At 40.4% G+C, this 23,153-nt stretch overlaps 1 protein-coding gene and 1 long non-coding RNA gene across 3 annotated transcripts in view; one reads left to right on the top strand and one right to left on the bottom strand.

Annotated features, from left to right (window-relative positions):
- The window catches only part of LOC117826444 (collagen alpha-1(XI) chain-like), a 96,722-nt gene that overhangs the window by 20,113 nt on the left and 53,456 nt on the right, over positions 1-23,153 (top strand). Inside the window, exons 5-23 of one of the 2 annotated variants that reach the window (XM_034702497.1) lie at positions 2,307-2,435; positions 7,107-7,196; positions 7,602-7,700; positions 9,970-10,245; positions 11,410-11,475; positions 12,644-12,685; positions 13,059-13,121; positions 15,908-15,982; positions 16,448-16,531; positions 17,668-17,724; positions 18,699-18,752; positions 18,924-18,977; positions 19,373-19,426; positions 19,542-19,595; positions 20,306-20,359; positions 20,447-20,491; positions 21,269-21,322; positions 21,432-21,476; positions 22,775-22,828. In XM_034702497.1, the coding sequence (XP_034558388.1) occupies positions 2,307-2,435; positions 7,107-7,196; positions 7,602-7,700; positions 9,970-10,245; positions 11,410-11,475; positions 12,644-12,685; positions 13,059-13,121; positions 15,908-15,982; positions 16,448-16,531; positions 17,668-17,724; positions 18,699-18,752; positions 18,924-18,977; positions 19,373-19,426; positions 19,542-19,595; positions 20,306-20,359; positions 20,447-20,491; positions 21,269-21,322; positions 21,432-21,476; positions 22,775-22,828 (1,449 nt within the window). Of the gene's footprint in view, positions 1-2,306; positions 2,436-7,106; positions 7,197-7,601; positions 7,701-9,969; positions 10,246-11,409; positions 11,476-11,658; positions 12,148-12,643; positions 12,686-13,058; positions 13,122-15,907; positions 15,983-16,447; positions 16,532-17,667; positions 17,725-18,698; positions 18,753-18,923; positions 18,978-19,372; positions 19,427-19,541; positions 19,596-20,305; positions 20,360-20,446; positions 20,492-21,268; positions 21,323-21,431; positions 21,477-22,774; positions 22,829-23,153 lie in introns of those variants that run through there. The other variant, XM_034702498.1, reaches the window with a different exon arrangement.
- Positions 9,528-12,717, bottom strand: LOC117826447. The gene is made up of 3 exons (XR_004634045.1): positions 12,570-12,717; positions 11,388-11,430; positions 9,528-10,408 (listed from the first exon to the last, which is right to left on the bottom strand). It is a non-coding gene; the product is annotated as an uncharacterized LOC117826447 (long non-coding RNA).

Below are 23,153 nucleotides of genomic sequence, written 5' to 3'. Positions count from 1 at the left end.
CATAACTTCTGTTTTTTATTGCACATTTTGTCAAAGGAGGATGTTAAAAAGAAAGATATACTCCTCTTTTTTTTTACAGAGAAGAACTTATCTTTTTCAGAAATGCCCTGTGACACACTTTAGTTACACACAGTTACAGCCACAGTTTGATCTGCAGGCCAAACTTGGGCATTGAATGCTTTGCTTAAGGAGGAGATACATCCACTCTCCCCACCCAGATTTTTTCCCAGTTGAACAGAGACAGCCTTTAAGCCACCTCAGCCTGCTGATAGTTCAAAATGTGGGTAGTGGACTTCTTGGCTGTTGGAATGTTCTTTTGTAGTTCTTCTTTTGTAGTCCTTTGGAGCATTCCAAGCTATGAAACCAACATATGAGGGGATTCAAATGTTCAGATACACGAGTGTTACTTGTTGAAATTTTCTTGTGACAAGTTTGTCTTATCTCTTCAGCCAGGATCTTTCATCCTTAGTCAGACTTGAACCCCATTTTACTCCAAGACTCCATAAAATGTCTGGATTATCAGCCACTGATACCTCATAGAGACTGATTTATGATAAAGGAATCCAACTCAGGTTTTATTATAAAATGGCCCATGTAAATAAAATCATTCACATATGTGTTTTGTCATGGGAGGACGGATCTGGGAGTGAGTAATAACCCAAACATTAGCGCATACAGCATTAACAACACAGTAAGAAACAACTGTTAGTGGACAGAAACTTGCACAGCATGCATGCATCAGTCCATATGTGAAATCTAAACGTGTGTTTATCTGCTGGTTATTATTTGAGTTATTCTGTGCCCCACTGAGACTGAATGATCATGTATGCTAGGCACAGGGTGGTGAATATCTAATATGTTCCAGAGGTCTAAGCTTGTACAGATGTTGCCTCCTGTAATTTAATGGAATCTGCATGTATGTGCTTCCTCCTAGGGGGCCACCATGATCGCAGCCTTTTTCCACCTTTACCCTGTTGTGTTTGGTTTTTTTTCCTCTTTCTCCTCCTCTCTGTTACACACTCCTGGTCCACTCTGACAAAGGTCAGCTAAGGTGCTGGTATGGTAGACTGGTATAGGTAACATTGTCTACATCAGTGGCATAGGGTTAGAAATTCCTTTGGAGACGATTGTGGAAAAAGAGCCTTTGGCTGATGGAGAGGTCGAGAGTGTGGATCTAATTTCCTCTCCCAAAAGCTCATGAAAAACAGACAGCCTCAGATAAGTACAGAGCGTGGTTATTTATCTGCTGTGTAAGAGGACTTGCCATCCCTAATGGCTGAATGAAGGGACTGTGCAATAGTTCATTTTTAAAGGCTTACACACTCCCCTACAGCTGTGAATTATTTCATACAAAACTATGTGTATTAAACAGTCAAGAGACTTCTGCCTTCTGTACTGCACAACATCTGCCTTGTTGCTTTATTGTCCCACTTTATCACCACTTTGACGTAAAGCTGGTGGAGAGAAGAAGGTGCATTGAGGCGAACATTTGGTTTCTATTTGTAATCACAAGGGGGAAAGAAGAAGTGGACAATGTGAGTGATCTGTGAAGTGAGTTTTGGGCGTCAGGTCTCAGGAAATGAAAGTCCCGATCATTTTCTGCACTTGCTGATTGGCAGTTGGTTTGTGTCCAAGGTTTGGGTTGGCTTGAAAGTCCTGTTGACTCCTCGGTGCAAAATAACTGTTTCTTTGATTGAAAAGAAGTCAAACATGGTTAACATTACAAGTATGTAGTCGTCCACTACGACCCCTGAGTAGTATTTTAAATCGTATCTAATCACAATTAAAATCTTGTTATGTCTGTGATCTGCTAACAGCAACAAAGAGCAAGAGATTACACTCTGTAGAAGCCTTATCTCGCATTGAGAAAAATACATTTGCAGACTTTCCTACTCTCCTTCCATTTCATATGTTTTCAACTACTGCAGTACCTTGTTTTGCTCCAAATTGCACTGGTGAAGTGCTCTGTATTAGCTGCAGCTCTTATTCGTGCCTATGACTGGCTCCCTCTCAACAGCAACAGTGGCTTAAGCCCCTCTGTTTTGTAGAATTTGGAGCTATTCGCCAATCCAAACTGGAAAATCTTGATTTCTCAGAAGCTAAGTTGAAAGTGACTAAAATTGATGGCTATAATGTAAACCTATAGTGTGGTAAATTATACTGCAGACTTTCTGTTTTCATGTTGGAGAACTTTAGAGAAAAACTCTGACATGGGAATTCACAGTTGAGGACAATTCGTGTCTCGAAAATCCATGAAATCTGTTGACACGGCTTCTGCTGACACGCTGCTTCTTCTCCTCTTCTAGGGCGACATCCAGCAGCTGCTGATAGTGGCAGACCCCAGGGCAGCCCATGACTACTGTGAACACTACAGCCCCGACTGTGAAACCCCCAACCACCACGACACCCCCCAGGCTCAGGAACCTGAGGAAGAGGTCAGTATTTGGAGGGGGGAGAAAGCAGGCTGGGAGAGAGGTTTAGTTGTCCAGAGGGAGGGAAGAATAAAGAGAGAGTTGGGAGAGGGGAGGGGGAAGTAAAGGAAAGGGTCTTACAGATAGTTGGATAGGAGAAAGGAAGGGAGGGAGGGAAACATGGGGGTGAAAAATAGGAGCTGGGGTTTGAGTTTTAGTAGGGATGATAACAGGAGTTTGGAAACAGGTCTTTAGACTTGGGTGTCAGTAAAAGTAGCAAAAGATGAAGTCAGAGAATAAATTAGGAGGCTTGGACGGACAAAATGAAAGTAAATCAGTATAAAAGTCAAAGTTACAAAAACTCCAGCTGGAATTTGATTCTTCATCATCAGACTTTGTATAAAGACAGAAAACAATATAATGTTACTACCACTATTGAGCAGAGGATAAACTGTCCTCTGGTAGATTTATTTGATACAAGTCTTAACTTTTTGTACTCTACAGCTATGCTGCTGACCTTATAATGTCATAGCCCTTGACAGCTTACTCACATTAATAAAAGGTATATCTCTGCTTTATTTTAAAGTAGCTAACATACCATTGGTGATGTACCAATAGTAATTTTAGACCTGTAACATTAAAAACTTCATGAACGCACAATCCTGTTCAGTATTCTGCTTCGAATGTGTGCGCTAGAAAGCTAAGCTGTAGCTTTGACTCGGAAAGTAGAAGCTAGTTAGCCAAGCTAGCTTACGATAACACTTTTAGTATCTTGTTATTTCAAAATCTGCTGAGTCATCAGAAACCCCTGAGCATAGTGTTATGTTTGCTCAGCTTGATACAAATTATGGAATCTTGCTAGCATCAGCATGTCCGTAATGATGGCAAGCAGTGACACTATCGAAACTCACAGCGGCTCACAAAAGCGGTTAAAAGCTAGCTCAAAGCAAAACAGAGTTCTACTCATTTTTAAACAAACTCTGCTCTGAAATTATGTTTATTTCTATGTTGTGTTTAAGTTTACGTATATTGGGGTATTAACATTGTAATACCGATTGTACGATTGCCAAAGTTGTATGCTTTAATTGCCCTCTGCAAAAGCAGGTCAAAGTGTGTTAGATTTAAACATTGTAGAGTACTTTAGTTTGCATCATGGCTATAAAATAATATTCAAATCCCTGGTTACTCTTTCAACCTCAGCACACTGTACAGCTTGTGTGGTTTGACAAAATGGACTAACGCCCCAATATGAGTGCTAAAATCAAAGAAGCAAAAAAGCACAGACAAACAACTTACAGGCAACTACTCCCAGTCCCCCTGGTATGTTGCTTCACTCAAATAAATAGCACTGGCTTTAAATTAAAACCTCATACCCACTGAAGAATGGTACCGTAGGAAACAACTTCATGGCCAAAACATTAAAAACACACTTCATTTAAGCCTGACTTTAAGAAGTTTAAAACAGTTTTAAGGGGTTAAAAATGTAAAATTTGGTAGCTTTTGTGGCATCAATCAGTAACTGACATTATATCCAGTAACCTCTTCCCTGGTCTAAGTTAGTGCAGTTCTAGTTTGCCATAAACACACAAAAATTAAGAAAACTCTCTGCAAATTGTGTGTTCTTAAAACATTTTTGTAAGAATCCCTATAGGCTAAAGTATTTTGGTATTGATGGATTTGTATCAATCTCTATTTTATCTCAGCCTTTATTTTCATTTCAAAGCCCTCCTTTATTTCCACTGGCTCCAAAACATTGTATCCTCTTCGGCCACATCTCTTAATTTAAATACAGTGCCTCATGTCACATCCATTTTTTTCATCATCTTTTGTTATTTTTGAAGTTCAAACCTCTTTGTCGGCTGACATTTTACTTGAGTTCCTCACTGAATAACTGATGAGCTCACACTGGAAACTTTTCCTTTCTCCCTGCCACGAAGTCTGAGCCCACTTTGGAGTGGCCCCGTGATTTATATCACTAACGAGTTCTGCAGACTCTGCCCAGACTCCCAGGGAAATATAAGCTTTTCCTTCCCCTAGCTAGACTCCCTGTACCTGGAAAAGCAGAATTTGGATTGAGAAAAAATCAGAAGCCGGTTCTCTTTTTGAAAAGATTGGCTGTACAGTGGGTACCATGTCCTGGAAAGTATTGCTTCATCATCAAGTTTCTCCTCAAAGCCAATACAAGGAGCTTGTCGATTCTAAATAGACAACAGGGAGCAGTTTGGATGCAGAATCACTGTAAATCTTGATAATTCATTGTTACTTTCTGAAGAGGTGCAACAGGAATTTATTTCTTACATTCCAGCTCAGTATTTTAAGGAATGTATTCTCTCCTGCACAACTAAAATATACTTCCTACAACGGACAAATCCCTGTGCAGGAGTTCAAAAAACACAGCTCTCCATTTTTTAACCATAAAGTGTTTGTGTACACTGAGGTCTTAACCTCCCTCCTCTAGTTTTTTCCAAACCAAACCTCTACAATTCCACAAAAGCGTGGAGTGTGGCTTTGACCTTAGCCTCTGAAAGAACTTCCTTGACCTGAAGCCTTTCAGTCGTCAGCCACATGTCTGCAGCTGGGTTAAAAGAGGAAGAGGGGGTGATGTAGGAGAAGGAGAGGGGGGGGGGGGGGGGGGGGGGGGCTTTTTCTTTTATGAGCACACTTCAGCATTTACGCCTTTCATCCGAGTCTGTGGTGAAGGCCTTCAGCGTGGCCAAGCGCTTCAACGCCATAAATCTCTATAAATCCTACCTTCGTGCTCTATCTTCTTCTCTATATTTCTCTGTGCCTCGCCTGCTCTCCTCGCTGCAAGTCTACTTGGTCTGGCCAGGACTGCTCTCTGGTGTGACCTCTCTGTCTCTCTCTCTCTGAAGAACGGAGGCCTGGCCAGCATTGCAGCAGGCCGGTGGATCTTGTATTATTTTTATGAGCTTAGCAGTCATCTAGGGACTAATATTTATCCCTGAGCTGATGGAGCGCTGCATAGCAGGGGCTGTTCTGTTAACTTAATCTGCCTCACTTTGACAGTTAGTAAGAGAATAACAGAAGAAAAATCATATCAACTTAAAACTAGGCTTGAGTGTTTCAGTTGCATCATATTTGTGGGGGTATATGTACAAATAAATGCCTGAAAAAAAAGGAATGGTTTAAATTTATGGGAGTACATTTATTAGATTTCTTACTTAAAGGTAGATGTAAAGATTTCTACCATGTCTGTGGTTACTATGGTGCTGGATCTAAAAGCAGTTAGCCTAGCTTAGCTGAAAATCTTGAAGCAAGGGGAAGAAACTATATCCTTAAAACTGAAAATGGATGTCTTTTTAGAGATATATTTTACATTTTGACAAAGAACTTAAAAAAATAATCAGCAAGCTCTGAGATTAAGATTCTGATTCTGCCATAGCTTCTAAGCTAGGAGCAATTAGACGAGCGAGGTATTGAGATAAATTCTTTTTCTTCTTTTCAATGTTAATGCAACAAATAGAAAGGTTTTATCTGTCTTACATGTTGGTACTAGTGACATGCTGTTTCCTTCTACTTTCTGTGTCTGTGGTAAGCCAAGCTAGCTGTTCTCTTGGCTCCACCTTCGTATGAACATCACAGCCATTTTTGTGGTCAATACAGAGCTTATGCCAAGAGCAATTAGCTTAGCTTTGTTTAAGACAGGATGCTAAAAGCAGTACCTAGATTTGTCAAACTACAAATGAATGTCTTTTTCAAAACACATTTTTACACATTGAAAAAAACCGTTGTAATGGAACAATCAGCAAACTACTTGAGATTTTGAAAATAGTGAGATGCTGTCTCCTCGTAGTTTAAGTGTCTATGCTAAGCTAACTTTCCTCCCTGCCCCAACTTCATGTTTACTGGCAGGATATTAAAGTAGCTTTGTTCCCTTTCCCAACTCTTGCTGTGAGAGTGAAAACCGCCTATTCCCCCCAGTTGTCGAAATATTCTTCAAAAGTGACTAACAACTTTGGTCTCATGTAACTGCATGGTGTTTATTATTATGTGTCTTCTCTTGTGGGTCAAGTGAAATTAATTCTATAAAGCAAATAAACCACAACATAATACAGAAAACAGAACACATTATTGTAATGCTTTGGAGACCCGAGAAGAACCCAGCCTAAGAAATAAGTGAGGTAACACATGTTGTTTTCACAGAACCTGGTTTAATGCTCCAGACCCATCATTTTTAAGCAGTGCTTCTACCCCCTGCTACTGTAGTCTATATGTTCCCCATAATTTACCAACATGGGATTAGTCAAGACAGCCTAATGTAAATGTTAAAGGGCCCGTTAATGTAACCCAGGGGCCATTCTGGGCTTACAAAATTAAGTGGTACAAGCTGATAGTTTTTCACTGGCACCACATTAAGCTTCCAACATCCTGTTGGAGGCAAACAAGAATCCTAATGACTGTTTTCTTTGTTACACACATGAACCTTTCCAAAGGTCATGTGGGGTTGGGTTGTGGGATTTCTACTGTCATCCATATGCAAAAACTGCTCAGTTACCTGATATGGATGGGGCATATTCATTCATTTTACCATGTTATTTTTAAATAGCATGATGAGACACATCTTTTCTAAAGTTTACAATTAGTTGTAAACGTTTACAAGCCATGTAAATACTGTATTCTGTTTACATGATAGCACTGATTAACTGATTGCCTTCTGTACATTTTTCCTAACAGTACACTAACTATGACTATGGTGGGTTCTATGACTACTCCGAAGGAGAGATTGCCACTGACGCTCCACCAACTGAAGGAGCCAAGATTGAGGTAAAATTTGACAAATACAGTAATGCAAACCATCTCTGTCCATCTCTTTCCCCCTCATCTTCAGTTCTTGTTAACATTTTCTCCATCTAAGGTTCCCCTACTTCCCGCTTTGTCAGCATGATTTCTCCCATAACTTTTATTTGAAACCTTTCCTTTTTTATTTTTGTTCTTACATTCAGCTATTTAAGTACAGTTGTCCAAATACCAACATTTTACATATATACTCCATGTTTCCCACATGTAAAGACAATAACACAATCACCCTCATGTCTATCATGATCTGCTGCTGTGGAAAGAAACAAACTAGATCCATCATTATTAAGAGCTCTTGAATGCATCTTGAACATTAATGCATGATTTTTACACCGATATATTTTTTGTATGTTCATTGTTTCCTAATTTTAGACCAATGTGGGTGGAGATTACTACACAGCTGAGTATGACTACTCCCCAGTGGATGGAAGTCAGCCTGAGACTCCAACTGAGAACGCAGGACAAGGACAGGTGATTTTTTATTTTGTGTTTTTTCCTCAAAGATTCCGACTAAATAATGTCTTAATTTCTTAAGGAGATATGAACCATTAACATGAAATGAGTCTGACTGATGGTAATTTCATGTTGCATTATGCTGAAGGGGCAAGTTACATCTTATTAAAATAGTTGCAATGAAACAACACAATAAGTCCGGTACGACAGTGGTTCACAAAGAGGGGGGGTCGCAAAACACTGACAGGGGTATTTAAAATTACATATTTTATCCATAATTATACAAATATAAACAAAAATAGTGGTTATTTTTTAATAAAGCCATGCAAATATAAAATGGTTTATTGGTTTTCCACTTTTCTTTGTTGCCACAAAACCTCTAAGGTGACTAAACCAGAGTAATGATTGTATCAGTGGCAGCAGGTTCATTTAGGAAACAGTAACATATGCACATAGGTAGGCTATTTTTCGACCAACTAGCAACATTAAGTATCTTAAGTCTTTTTTGCTCTATTTTGTCTGTTTTTGGATTGGTCTATTAGTGTATTCCCATGACAGTAAGGAACATTTAACCACCTCAAGGGACAGTGGGGGTTGTGAACTGAAATGTTTTGGAACCCTTGATATACCACATAGTAAATGAAATATCCAAAATGTCCTGTTATTAGATGTAATATAAGGTTTGGGAGAACTTCCACATTTTGTAAGCAACCAAAAAAGTCAGATGTTAGAGGGTGAGAAAGGCTATATTGAAGATTTTTTTTGTAAAAGCTGTGAAGTATAGGGACCCTGTGCCTTGTTTGTAGTCAACAGGATAACAGGTGTAGGTGGTTGGTATTTTGCCACCTATGATTTGGTTTTGAAACGTAAAATTATTTAAAAGTACCTTTGGGGAATCTAAAATGTTTGGACCACAGATACTGATTCTTACTTCCATGTTGGGACAAACTTTTTATTATGGAAAATTCTTTGGCTGCTTCACTGACTTTTAACTTTCATTCATCCAATTAAAATCTAAAATTTTATGTATGCAGTTTAAAATGGCATTTCAGGAATACTCCCTGGCCATCAAAACAACAAACTTTTTTATGATCAACTTCAGAGGTTGAAACCAAACAACGTCTAAGCTATAACAAGATCACCCCACTCTTTGATTTCCATGAGAAACCACCTTCATCAAACAGAGTTCGGATAACGAGTGAGCAGGAAAACTTTTGTCATTTAATGAAGCGTGACCAATGGAAAATCAGTAGACAGGCTTATCCCCTCTGTTACTGCATTATCCTGAGTTTGGCAGATCCTGCCTTAATTCGTGCTAAACCATCACATAAAACAACGTAATGAGGAACATTTGGAGGTTAAACCAAAACAATACAGCTGTGTGCTCAGCAGCCACATGTCTGTAGATTACACTGTGATGTACCTTGAGGTGGATAGTACGCTTCAGTCAGCTCAAGAAGTTACATTCAATCTGAACGACAGACCAGAGGGCCAAGCACGGAAACTCAACATGTGCCATCCCATGTTGAAACACTTGTCTGATTACTTAGGATTTTCACTGTCCTGACTTGTGTTCAGTTTTAAAGGCTTGTATTGCCTATGAGCCCAGCACAGTGCACAATGTGCTGTTAGTGTTTGCTTCTGAAAGAGCTGTTTGAGATTATTGTGATGTCAGTACATGACTGAATCTCTGAACCTGTAAATGTATGTGCTATGCTCTAAACTCACCACATGCAGTCCATGTCTGTTGGATCTCGCATTTGACTGTGGTGTGCTAGATACTAGAGCTGTCACGATATCAGATTTTCACCTCTTGATTACCATGTGCAAAAAAAATAACAATAATTATATTGTCGCAATATTTATGGAAAACAAGACACATTACTTCATAAACTTTGTTAATATCTTTAAGTAAACTGTAGAACATCTGACTCTTGCAGCTAAACCTCTGGTCCGTCTGACCGAATGAATCAACCCTGAGAAATTCTGCACTGTAATAAGATCCCAACGAGTTAATAGTCATCTTTTTGTCATCAACTTTGAACAAGAGTGTCTATTATATTACATTTGAGTGAGAGGCCTGGTAGTTTCTTTATGATTGACCACAGGAACACTTTCATTACTTGTAATGAAGCATTTGATGTAACACTGCTTGGCATTTTCATGTTCATGTGCCTCATTGAAGGTGTTCATATGATTCTATTCCACTAACCAAGCCTCCATGTTTCTCCCCCATCTTGCATCTTCAACCCTTGCCCCTTCTTCTCAATTCCTGGACTCATCCAAGAATTACGAAGGGGAAATCGTGGATGATTACATCACTGGCGTGGAACAGGTTGGGGCGGACCCCACTGCCGCAGTGGAAACCGCTGCTCCAGTTGAAACCAAAGAGAATGTGGATCCTGCCACTGACGTGTATGAGTTTAAGGAATACGACCTGAAGGAATATGACACCAAAGACTTTTATGAATACGGCACTGCTGATGCCAAACCAACATCTGAAACATATGAAGACGAGTTTGGTCCTGGTGTACCAGCGGAGACCGACATCAGAGAGAGCAGCGTGAGTGCTGTAGTGGTTTTGTTGTGGGGGGGTGGGAGTACGGAGATGGTGGTCAAGAATGTGGAAAGATGGAGAAGATGCTGGTGGCATTTGTTTGAAGGGTTGTTGGCGGTGTCCTTTTGTTTGTTGTTTCTCATGGTATTGGGTTGTAGCTTGGAGCATTCTTCATGCACATGCAGGAAACACAAACACATCAGTAAACACAAACACACACCTTGTCTATCTAAGTCTCCCACAGATAAACAGATGTCACCCATCTGTCAGTGCAGTCACGCCCCCCACAACCTCTTGGCCTCAGTGACCTCTGCTGTTTATTAATGACAGGCTCCTCCCTGAGTTATCCCACCAGTGATCTCTTTAAATGACCCGATGACAAACTAAATCTCTGCTAATGTTTATTCATCAAATCCATCAAGATCAATATTTCAGACTACACAGAAATATCTGCTGAGCCTGTGTCTATCATGGCTTGTTTCCAGCCCCTCTTCCTCGCCTCAGGATTCAGCTTCACAGAGACAGGAAGAGACACAGTCCCTGTCTGGATGTTGGCTTTCCATCTGTCTGCCTTTTGTTAAATTGAACTGCTCTATTAAAGCTATCTACTTTAAAATCAGGACACCGCAGCCCTATCTGTGACTTTCTAAATAAGAGTTACCTCTTCAAACTGTAACATTTTAGTGGGTTTTGGACACACTGCTGTAGGTGGTTTGTGAATTCCTCTCATGTGAAGTCATTGTATGGATAGTGTCAGGTAACGACCTCTGAGCTTGTGCACAGTTGGGGTCTTTTTTGCTGTTTCTGGTTTTGAGGAAGCTTAAAAAATGGGAGTCAGACCAGAGTTTAAATTATAGCTTTTTCCAAAAAGATTCTTGAGGTTTATTTTTCCAGTAGGCAGAAAAGAAGAAATCTGCTTTTCGACTTGTCAACTACACAAATCCTTTAAAGCATTCAGAGCACGAGTCAGCATTTTGCTGAGCTTTTCTTAGCAGTTTGTTGGTGTATTAAGTCACCTCCATAAAAGAGAAGACACCCATCAGGGCAGGACATCTGCAAGTCACTATCCTCAGATTTTCCATTTTTAGCATGCAGACCGTTGGTGCTGTGTTGTAAATGTCTGTCTTCATACTGTATTAAAAGCTCACCTTGTCTGTCTTATGTCTGTAGGTGAGTGGAGGTCACAGTTACCTGGGAGAAAAAGGAGAGAAGGGGGAACCTGCTGTCATTGAACCAGTAAGTGTTAGATGGATAATATGTTTCAAATCTAAATATAATCACTCTGTTAAGGAAGGATGGTCACCTTTCTCTGAGCTTTTTTGTGCACCATCTTAAACATCTAACAAGTCAACTTGTTTTAGGACAAGCTTGAAAATTCCACTTAGATAAATAGATAAATGTTTTATGATAAATTAACTGAGGGCAAACTTTAAAACATATATTAAGCTACAGTTACACAATATTCAGCTTACTATAGGCTTCTAGCTAGCCGCTTACTAGCTTGAAAGCGGATGCACAGCCCTGTGGTCGTTTATCTTTGAAATGACAGCTTATTCATTCTATTGAGAAAAAAAAAAGGATTCTAATTAGCTAGCTATCTGGCTAACAAGCTAATTACCTTGTCTGACAGCTAGAGAGCCAGCATTTTTCAGTTATCTTCTAAGAAGCTTTAATTATTCTACAACTTATCTATGTATCACAAAGTTGCAGCATCTAGCTGTTTAGCTAGCAAGCAATCCATCGAACAAGTTAGTTGCTTAGCAATTGAGCTAACTAGCTAGCATTTTGATTATTTCATTTTTTGAAGTTGTGTGTCAGATAAAGACATACAGTGGATAAATGCTCTCTAATCTCTTCTTATAAAAAATGTATATATATTTTTTTATCTAATTTACATCCACGTGCAAGGTATGTTCATTTATTTTACCCTCAGTGCAACTGGACTTAATGTGGAGGATGTTTATTTCACTAAACCAGTTACCAACCAAGACTATCCTTCTTCCTCAAGAGATTTTATACACATCTTTGATCTCTAGAATAGACAAAACAACGGCTGTCTACACAAAATGCCACAGTACATAAGTTCTTCAGAAAGCCATAGTATACAATTTACCACTACGGGCTAAACATTGACTGAAATAGCAGCTGCAGTTAACATCTCTCCTCCCATGCCATATGTACCACCACAGGCGCTCATCCAAATCTCTGACCACACACACTCATTATAGAATAGAACATAAGATAGTTGAGGCATTGTTAACATCTTGTGCCTTAAGCTAAAAGTAAACTCCTCAACCTCAAACGCAAAGCAGCCATTAGCTCTCATTTACCTCACAGTCTCCGTTGCCTGTGGATTCACAGGCTGCCCTTTAATGCTACTGTATCCACTTTTTTTCTTTTTCAGGGGATGCTTATAGAAGGACCCCAAGGAGCCCCCGGCCAAGCAGTGAGTATCACATTCTCCCACACTCCTGTCTGCCTTCCACAGATGGAGAACAGCTAAAGAGGGAAAAAATGTCTTTATGGAAAGAGCATCAGCCTGATCGCCAGTGAAGCTTGAGTTGGGAGAGACAGTCAAAATGTGTATTTGTGCGTGAATGTACATCTGTGTCTATGTGTGAGCGTGCAAAGGAGAGAAAGAAGGGGGGTTGGGGTCTATTTTATTTTGAGGCTTATTTCCTTTGAACCCATGGTTTACTTTTGTCTTTGTGGGCCTATGCACGGGAAGTACTGGGCTGACTGTGGTGGGAATGCTGGTTAGCAGCAGTTTGGGGTATAGTATTCTAAATGTGTGTGCGTCTGTGTGTGTGATCTCTCAGGGTATTCCTGGTACCCCAGGATTGCAGGGTCCCCCAGGTTCCCATGGAGATCCCGGTGAGAGGGTGAGTAAAAGTTGGCCTCATTTCACTTCTAATAACAGATGTGTCTGAGAAGATATGTCACTCATTCTGTACTCACTGTCAACATCAAAACTAAACACATTGAGTTTTTTTCTTTGGGATACACTAATCATACCAGCAGTTATCTGTTTGGATTACAAATTCCAATTAACCAAAACATTAATCAGGCTTAATTCCTCATTTAACTTGTGGAATTATGGGACTCATATTCTTATTATTTTTTAAAATGTCTGTTTTTCTTTATCTAAAAGCTGTGAAAAACAGTCTTAATGCCCAGGAGCGAATAATACAATTGGACACAGCCTCTTTCTGCTGCAGTAGGGGGGTTTAGCAAAGACTGATGCAGGGAAATTAGATGCCCATAAACTGTCAATACACCAACAAAGAAAAGTTCTGGGAACCAGCTGTGTTGGTAACACTTAAGGACTTGTTAGAAGTTGAAGGAGTTTGCTATGAAATATGTGGAAGCCTAGACTTTCTCTCAACTTTTTTTTCCACACCACCGTGGGATTCCTCTCCTTAATTTGATTGATTGGATGACACAGAATAAGTGCCTGTCCCCTTCAGAAGTCTGGATCTCAGCTTGTTTTTCTTAAATGCTGTGATGCCCCACACCCCTCTGTCATCACTCTGTTAGTACATCTACTCTGTCTCTGCATGTTAACCCTTTCATTGCCAACAAATACTGCCTCCCCCAGTAATACTAGCAGACATTACCCATACAAGAGGCTTATTGTTCCACATAGTCAAAGTGATCAAAAAAAAATTGTTGCTCCAAAAGTCTCTCTCCCTCCCTTCATTTCCTCCCATGAGAAACAGTCTCGCTGAGGATTGACGGGGGAATTAAAAGTGCCTCGTTTCTGAAGCGTTGTGGTTTTCCGTTGCGCAGTATCCCCCCTGAAGGTTTGATCGGCTCATTTCTCTCATAATCACCGTCTCCCTCTTTTCCACTCGGGCATCACTTTCCCATCTACATGGTACTGCAATTAACACTAGATGTCGCTCTGCTTACTAAAACAGCAATGGATGAAGGGTATTTACCACCTCGTGGAAAAGGCAGATGGGAACACATGGCATCAATTTGAGCCAGCAGCCTGAGATTTCTGCTCATGACAAGACTGCTGAATAGATTTGGGTTTTTCTGGAAACACTGGCTAGTGTTCACTCTCCATCTTCTTAGATTCACTTTTGTCTTTATTAAATGAAAAATCTAGTCTCCAGTATACTTAAGCTGTCTATTTTTATTATGCAATATGTCAACATTTATGCAAACACATGGCTCTAAGAACGCCAGTCAGTTTGTCAGTACAATTTTTAAACAACAACTTTTGGTGCCATGAAATAAAATTAGAATTTTTCCCAGAGGATAAATCTGTTAAACTTTGGAGACTCAAGTTTTCTTTCAAAATTTACTTTTACACTATACCTCTGATTTTTAGCGGAAACTTGTTTGAATTTAAAATATATTTTTGCACTGTGGCACGCTCTGCTGAAGATAACTTGTTAGCATGCTAATATGAACATTAAATCTCAGCCACAGCAGCTGGAGAACTGATAACAGTAAGAATTAACGCTGAATGCTGCGGAGAGAAAAAAAACAACTGAAACTGACAAATGTGTTGACATCATTTTCTGTTTGTGTAAACATACATTTAAATTCAGATTAATCGACTAGTCTAAAGGTGAGAAAACAGTCAGAATAAGCAGTCAAATTTAAGCTTTGTTTATTTTACATGGATAAACATTGGATCACAGAGTCTGTGGGTAAACAATAAATACGTTTGCAAAGTGTGGTTACAGATAGCAGAGCTAGCACCACCAGCCTCTTACTACTACATCTCCATTTTCTAGATCGAAAGTCTGACAAACCTTGCTACCAGTTGCCATCCGTCATTTGTGCTTGTTTACATCCGGGTAGTGTGCCGTTTTAACAGTGCAGCAGAAGCTAGCTACAGCCTCAGCTAGTGACGGGTGGCCATGCAACACCTTAGACAGAATGTCTGAAAAGCTTAATTCTGCAATAACCAATGTAAAACTAAATAAATCCTTCTCTCCCCTCTGACACCACGTCCACTCAGGCTGATCTTTTTTTTTGCTACAAGAAAAAAGTCAATTCTAAGAAGTGGCTCTTTTCTTCCTTCATTTTCTTTTTTTGCAATCTAAGTGCATTTTATCACAAGACCATTCCTGGCTGTGAACTTCAAGTTTTCTCACAAAGTGTGTTCTCTTCAGTGGGCGACTTCCCAAAACAAGCTTAGTAAAGACACATATTTTGTTTTCACTGCTGATTTAAGACCGTGTCGCTTTCTTCCCAGCAGGATAAGTTAATGAATTAAGCATTAACAGTTTAGCATGTTATCTTCTCATTGAAATTATTGTTAATAAATAAAGAGTTTCCACTGAACAGATTAGCTGTTACTGCTGTTTGTAGTACTGTTTGCTCTTTTCCATAATTTTTAAGCACACCACCGGGGACTCGGTAAAATGATGGTGTTTATTCATGGATAATACATAGCTTATTGATCCCCATGTCTTATTAATTGCTCAATACAAGTCAGCAAAGCGATAGCTGATTATTCCAATTCAATACTCAGAGGATGTTTGTGTTAACAGTCATGCACTAGAGGTCCTTTTGAAAAGCATTATTTCTGTTAATGAGGATTTTATTCAGTTAAGTTTTGTTATTTCATTGTAACAAGTACATAAGGAAGCTTTTTATTGACCCTTTTCAGAAAGAAACTAACTCCCACCCTCTTCTCGTTCTCCAGGGTCCTCCAGGCCGTCCTGGTCTTCCTGGCTCAGATGGTGTCCCTGGGCCTTCCGGTACCGTTCTGATGCTTCCAGTAAGTCCTGCCGCTTTCCACAATCCCACTTGGCCGTCTGTCTTATTTCCCTCACATAGTGTACACCCTTCATCTTAAGCACCAGCTTCATTTAGTCAGTTTACCTCATGGCATCACCAACAGGCCGGGGGATCACAACCCTATTTTCTTTGGGTTACAAATCACTTACCTTGTAAATGTCAGCCAGTGCGATGGAGTGGAACCAGTGACTGAAAGGCTTTGAAACGCTGGGTGACACATATTTGTGTGTGTGAGCGAGCTGCCTGCGTTTGTGTGCCAGCGTATGGTTGTGCGGACGTGTTTGTGTGTGTGTGTGTGAGGCATGGTGACAGCTTTACAGGCTTAAGAAAGAAGAAAAGATTTGAACACACTCACCGGGGGAGACCATGAGATGGCTCACTCTGTGAAAAGAGACAAGTCAATTTGTTTTTAATTGTGTTTTTTGTTTTGTTTTGTGGTTCACAGTTCCGTGCCGGTGGTGAGGCACACAAGGGGCCTGTGGTTTCAGCCCAGGAAGCTCAGGCTCAGGCCATCCTTTCTCAGGCTAGGGTGAGTATGAGTGCTAAAGAATGACCTCAGTGCACCCTCAGTTAGAGGAAATACTACAAGGATTTTCTGCATCATGACTCGCTCTCATTAGCTGTCATTAACTCTAAAAAGAATCAGGGAATAATGGAAAGTGGGATCAGGATTTATAAGTCCCACTACTTCTATAAATCCTCTAAATTGTAAACTATGAACCTGTGTCGGGTTAGGTAGTATATAAAGCTGCACCAGATGTTCACACCCACTCAGGGGTCTTGATAACCGTGGCAGCGCTGAAAAACAGGTTGAATTATGTGCTTGTAAGCAAGGTGTGATCTAAAGTTAGAACACATGGAAATCGTTAAGTTCTGCACAAACACTCAATATTCACACATTCACAACACTCTATGGAGCTGGAGCACTGCCAGAGCTGCTGAACTGGTGTTAGTAATGTCTCGAAAGCACTTGTCACCTTTCTGTATTTGTCCTTAAGGCCTGAGGTTTGGCCTGAGGGAGGAAACAGAAAAAAGAAAACATTGCAGAGGTTGTAAGCACTTCAAGTTTTAAAAGTAACTGAGGGACTAATTCCTGAGCTTGTTTTACTCTTTGATCCATTTTCAAGAGGGAAATGTTACCTCATGCTGTACCTGTAATTAACAAACAAAAAGCTAATACGCTAACATGTAGGATTGATTTATGAAGGGTATGAATTTATTTTGGTCATTTTCTTTTTAAGCTGCAAATACATTCCAGGCAGCTTTCTTGTTAGTAATAAAAAAAAAGCAGCGACATCAAACCCTGAACAAAATAAAGTTTGCACCTTCTGAGCCTCCTTTCAATAAAATTTTGACCTTTTTCATGATGTTTTCTTTTTTATTAAATCCTTAAAATGTGAAGCTCTGTTACTCAAATTAATGTGTGAAAAAATATCACATATTCCATTTTTTTAAAACAAGGTCTTGCACAAAGCATTTTGACATACATTTAACATTTATTCACAAGAATCAGCTAATAATCCTCTTCATTTTGAGGTAGAAAAGTAAAAATTCAGCATTTTATCGTCAGAAACGTCATTTTTCCATAATTAGATTTCTTCCCTGGATGCTATAAACATTGATAGCTAACCTGTGTTTTATTGGTTGTTTCCATCTGATCAACAGCTGGCTATGAGAGGTCCTCCAGGGCCCATGGGCATGTCAGGGAGATCTGGTCCTGTGGTAAGTAGTTTTTAAAAACTTTCTCTCTCTACACACACACACACACACACACACACACACACACACACACACACACACACACACACACACACACACACACACACATGCACACACACACACACACACACACACACACACACACTATTGACCTATTTACTGTAACATCCATTCATTTCAAAGTTGAAGAAAAGCACATTTTGTAATTAGCGATTCTTCCTGTGAAGGCTTCTCCGAGCATTTTATCATTTCCTATCATGCAAAGTGACACACTCATGCACACAGCACCCTTTTCCTGTCTCTCTGTGAGCGCGTTTGATTGCAAAAAAAAAATCGAAAGCAAAACAACTTTATTTACATGTTTCACATTAACTGTGGCTGAGGCCTTCCTCTTGTTTTGGGAGTGTCTTTCACGCAACCTTGCCTTTCTCTAACGACACAGAAATGTTAAACCAATCCTGTAACTCTTAGATGCTGGAAGGTTTTGATCACATAGAAAGATTTTTTAATGAAATGTTAAAGCTGCTGTGAGGAACTTGTGGTTTGTGTTGATTGTGGCGCCACCTGTGGGCACAGATTTACATTTTACCACTTTGCTGATCTGGTCAAATACATGCAAAGGTTGCATTTTCTGACATCCTGTTCCCTTGGGAGACTCATATGTGACACAAGACACAAGCTGCTCCTCACAGCGGTTTCAGGCATTAAAATGTACAGTACATAAACTGTGAGTCTTGATGTTGCTGGTCTTGCCTACTTCCACTCACAAACAGCATCAGTATTAACTTAAATCAGTTTCACAGCCAGTTAAAATCCCCTCACAGCGGCTTTAACAATCCAAGTTTGAATCTCCCATGTTTCTTTGTTTGGATTTTCATTTTTATTTGATTTCTCGTCAAACCTTGTTCACATAGCTCTCTTCAGCTTCAGTGCACACATGTTGATTGACAAAATCTGTGCACCTTTTTTCTGTACAGGGAGGTCCTGGTTCTACTGGACTTAAAGGTGACGGCGGCGATTCTGGACCACAGGTAAGAAGAAGAAGTCTTATTTTATCTACACTCTGAACATGTTTTAATGTCATTTGACTCTTTAATTTTGACTACAGCTGAACTGTTTTCACTTTATGTACCACAACATGAAGAAATTCTAACTTTATTTTTCAAAACACTCATAAATTCTTTTATTTTTTGTCTCCATAGGGACCCAGAGGTCTTCAGGGTCCTACTGGTATACCAGGAAAGGCAGGAAAGAGGGTGAGATTGTTTTTTTTCAGCTAAGCTCATCCAGGAATTTTCAAGCCTTGGTTCTTGATTGCTTTGCCTCCTCCAGAAAACCAGCATTTTGCAACAGATGATCAAATTTAAGTTCCCAAATTTCTAATATTTCACGGCAGTAACAGCACTACAAGATCAATGCTACAGTCGTCCACAGAGAAGAGTCTTGTTTCAAACATGGCTTCCTTTCAACTAAGTCAGCTGCTACCAATAAGCATCCTTGCGTGTTGTGTAAATCCATAAAGTCATGTTTATTTAACTTTAAACAAGTTTGAAAAATCATAGCATATTTTCCATAACCTCCTGAAACGACTGAGTGTATATTTCTAATGTGATTTCCATATAGTCCGACATGCTATTTGTGTGTTTTCCAGGGTCGTAACGGAGCTGACGGTGCTCGAGGAATGCCAGGAGAGGCAGGGCCCAAGGTAAAGCACACACCAGGTTGTCAAATAAACCGTCCGGAGTCTGCGGGATGCGTTTGAAAAGCTGCTCTGCTAAAGTCGTTGATGGAGCTAACTGTTCACTTCTGTGCTGTTTCAGGGTGACAGAGGTTTCGATGGCCTCCCCGGTCTTCCTGGAGAAAAAGGGCACAGAGTAAGTATGAGGAGAGATGATCTGCCTCCAAAAATATGATCCCACAGTCTGTTATTTCTACAGCGACATCCTCATTGATCAGAGTCGCTGCTACCGCTGTACCCTGTCCTTACAGCAGCATCAGGGCTGATTGGTAGTGCAAAGGGCCACCTCCCACCCATCTCTTCTACACTCAAGTGTTGACAGATACAATTTCTGACCCAGTGGAACTCATTAGGATGCTTGACCCACTTATAAAAGAAGTGGGAGCGGCTCCAAGAACCACTTGGGCTGCATTTAACCAGGCCTGGAGGCAAATGTGGAGTCCTGAGTTGGTGTTTGTGGAATTTAAGCAACTTGAAGAGGGAGGACAGAGATCATAGAGGGGTATTTCTAGACAGGCTCTCCTGCCTTATCCTATACTGAGTAATTACAGGGCCAGCAGAGGTAGGGCCAGTCCTTATAGAGCACTAAAAATAGTGGAAACCGTGTAGGTCCATGCCAATTGTGGTGACCATGCCTACTGTAGATTAGAGGCACACTGGTTGCCATTTTTGCTGCTGTCTCTTTGAAATCATTCATCTATATTTCCTGACATTTTGACCCATATAATAATAGTCAAAATTCTGAGCCTTATATTTTGACGACATGCATCAAGCTTTCGGAGTTTCATGTGACTTGCCACTCCTCCTCTTTGATGATAATCCTTTTCTGTGATGTTCTCTCTGCAGGGAGAATATGGCTCTACAGGTCCTCCAGGACCTCCAGGAGAAGATGGCCAGAGAGTACGTACCACACCCGTCACTGTGTCACTGCTCCTGTTCTGACAAGTCTTAATGATAACTCTGCACTCCTCCTCTCTCCATCCACAGGGTGAGGATGGCCAGGTTGGACAGAGAGGTGTGGCTGGAGACAGCGTAAGTGTTCATATCATCATCAGATAAATGATATCTGAAGAACATTGTTAAACTGCATCTTATTTAATCAAAACAAACATGACAACAGATAGAACATAAGGCCATCATTGTACTCATTCCTTCAGCAACCACAGGCCCCATCCCCTCATTCCTCCCTCTACATTCATTCAGGCAATTATTTAAACACATTAAACCTCGCCCTCCGCTCTTCTCAAGTCTGTAACGGCATTCCTCTCTGCAAGGACCATTGCGTTTGTAATCTCTACCTCGCCAACACAGAATGGTTCTGAATAATACATCAGAAAATAGACCTGGGAATGTGTTTTTTTTAAATGTCATTACCCTGGAGAAACGGTCTATTGTGCTTAGTTCAGTCCAAATGGAGCGTAGAGTTGCATGAGAAGTGGTTCCTCCCTGTCATACTCTGAATAACACGGTCCTTTTAGAGGAATAGTTGCACCCTATTTCATCATGCACTCTGTCTATACAATGAAAGAGCACAGTTGAAGCTGTGTAATGAAGTGGTCGACTTTAGATGTTGAGATAAGAACACAACTTTTTAATGCCCATGCTCTGAATGCACCTGTAATTATCTGAAGTGACCACAGGGGGGCGGCATTACATACATTTGAGTTGAGCAAGTTTCAGAGATGCACAAAATGTCCTGGCACTTTTTTACTGCCTGGTTGTTTCTAAATACAGCACAGCATTCACTCAACTCAAAATACGTGTATGTCTTTTTACAGAACTGCATTTGTCTTTTGTCCTAAAACACAGGGTCCTCGAGGTCTGCTCGGCCCCAGAGGGTCTCAAGGAACTGCAGGACAGCGTGTAAGTACACCTCCCTCTTCTATCAGTCAGTGTTCATTTGGTAATACATAGAGTTTGTTGTAGCTCAGTGAGACGGCGTCTTTATGTGTATAATTTCTGCTTTCTTCAGGGTCTTCCTGGACTTGATGGACAAGCTGGTCCTAAAGGAAACTTGGTGAGAAATATTTTTGTGTTTCATATTTCTGTGTATAAAGTCAGACTGTCAGAGAGTTTCCCTACACACGTGTCACGACCACCTGAGTAATCAGTCCGTAAATTCAGCCTGCCTGAGGCTGATTGCAGGTCACTGCACTTTAGACCCTGAGCAACTCTACAAGAATGGAGGTCAAAGGTCATTTGCTGATTAGAGATCGTAGATGAAGGCAGGGAGTGTCTTATCATAGCTGTCAGACTCCGGATCAGGCCATCATGGAGATGCCTGAAGCTTTAGAAAAGGGTGAAAGAGTGAAAGCCTGTCTGTGAGAGGTGGTCCCATCCTGCATGTGGCTTCCCAGAGGGAGGTTTGAACGAGGATAACAGATCATTGGTCGGGACAGCTGGACAACCCTACACTCTGTCTGTGGTCACTGAGTCACTACGCTGAAGAATTAAGCAGCTGTTTAAAAGCAGGGACACAAACGATCAATTATTTCAGAGTTTGTTCTGATGTCAGAATATTCAGAAAATCAAAGCAGAACTCTTGAAAGAAGCAAGAAAAGCCAAAAGTCTTCTCCTGCCACTTTTATATCTTTGATGAATGCTCAGTTCGGCGTTTCTACACTAAAGACAAACAACAATAGCAGCGAGGCAACCTAAACCTCTCTGAATCCAGTCTTTGTGTTCGGTGTTTGTTGTAACAGCTGGAGCAGGCTGCGTCACAAGGCTCTTGTCTGTTTTTTTGTGTATGTTTGGTTTGTGACACACTAAATCTCAGCAGGAATACCAAACAGCCCACCGTTCAAGTTAGTCTTATTAGCTCTAATCTGTACTCAGATGGCTCTGTAGCCCCAAAAAACAAGTCTTCAGAGGGAGCTGCATTTTGTAGCCAAACTTTTGAGTAGCCATCAGATTCAAGAACTGGATTTGATCGGACTAACTTTGGAGAAGGTCAGAATACACACAGCTCTGTTTGCTTCATGAGCCAGAGTGTCAGATTTCTCCTCAGTGTTTGCACCTTTTTGTTTCACATTCTTGAGGTAGATTTGATAAAGCAAATTAAACAATCTTTCAAAGCAAGGTCACTGGAAGAATCCCCCTGACTCAGCAGCACAGTTTTGATGAGGAAAATGACACTTTCCCTTTAAATTCATATAAAGATACCTTTCTTCATTGCTCTTATCTTTACAGTTAATCAGTCATTGTTTATATTCATAAAAACAATACATTCTTTTTACAATAGATAAGTTAAAGGGAAATCATTTGCAGCAGTTTTAATTATTTATAACATGACCTCTTTTTTTCTGTGGTGAACAGGGTCCTCAAGGAGAGCCTGGCCCTCCTGGACAGCAGGGTTTGCCTGGTTCACATGTAAGTTTATCATTTCTTCCATTTCTGTGCAGATTTCCTTTTCCTAACCGTTCTGTCTCTGATTGTTTTCCTCACTCTCTCCTCTCTCGCTCTCTTTCCTTTCCCCTTCTCTCAACCTCAGTTCGTCCTCTATAATGCTCCTGCTTTGTTCCCCCTCTATTGTGAAACAGGTAAAGCTCTGACTTTAGAGGACTCCTTGCATCTCTGTTTTCATAATCACACATTTTCAGACTTTGTCTTCTTTTCTCCATCCTTTATTATATAAGTTTTAACTGCTGGTTGGGGAATTCCGCAAAACTAACACCAAAATAACCAAAGACTTTAC

The sequence above is a fragment of the Notolabrus celidotus genome, chromosome 15, assembly GCF_009762535.1.
Source record: "Notolabrus celidotus isolate fNotCel1 chromosome 15, fNotCel1.pri, whole genome shotgun sequence".
Classification (NCBI taxonomy): Eukaryota; Metazoa; Chordata; class Actinopteri; order Labriformes; family Labridae; genus Notolabrus; species Notolabrus celidotus.
The sequence above is the reverse complement of the archived record's forward strand: the minus strand, read 5'-3'. Positions and strand labels throughout refer to the sequence as shown.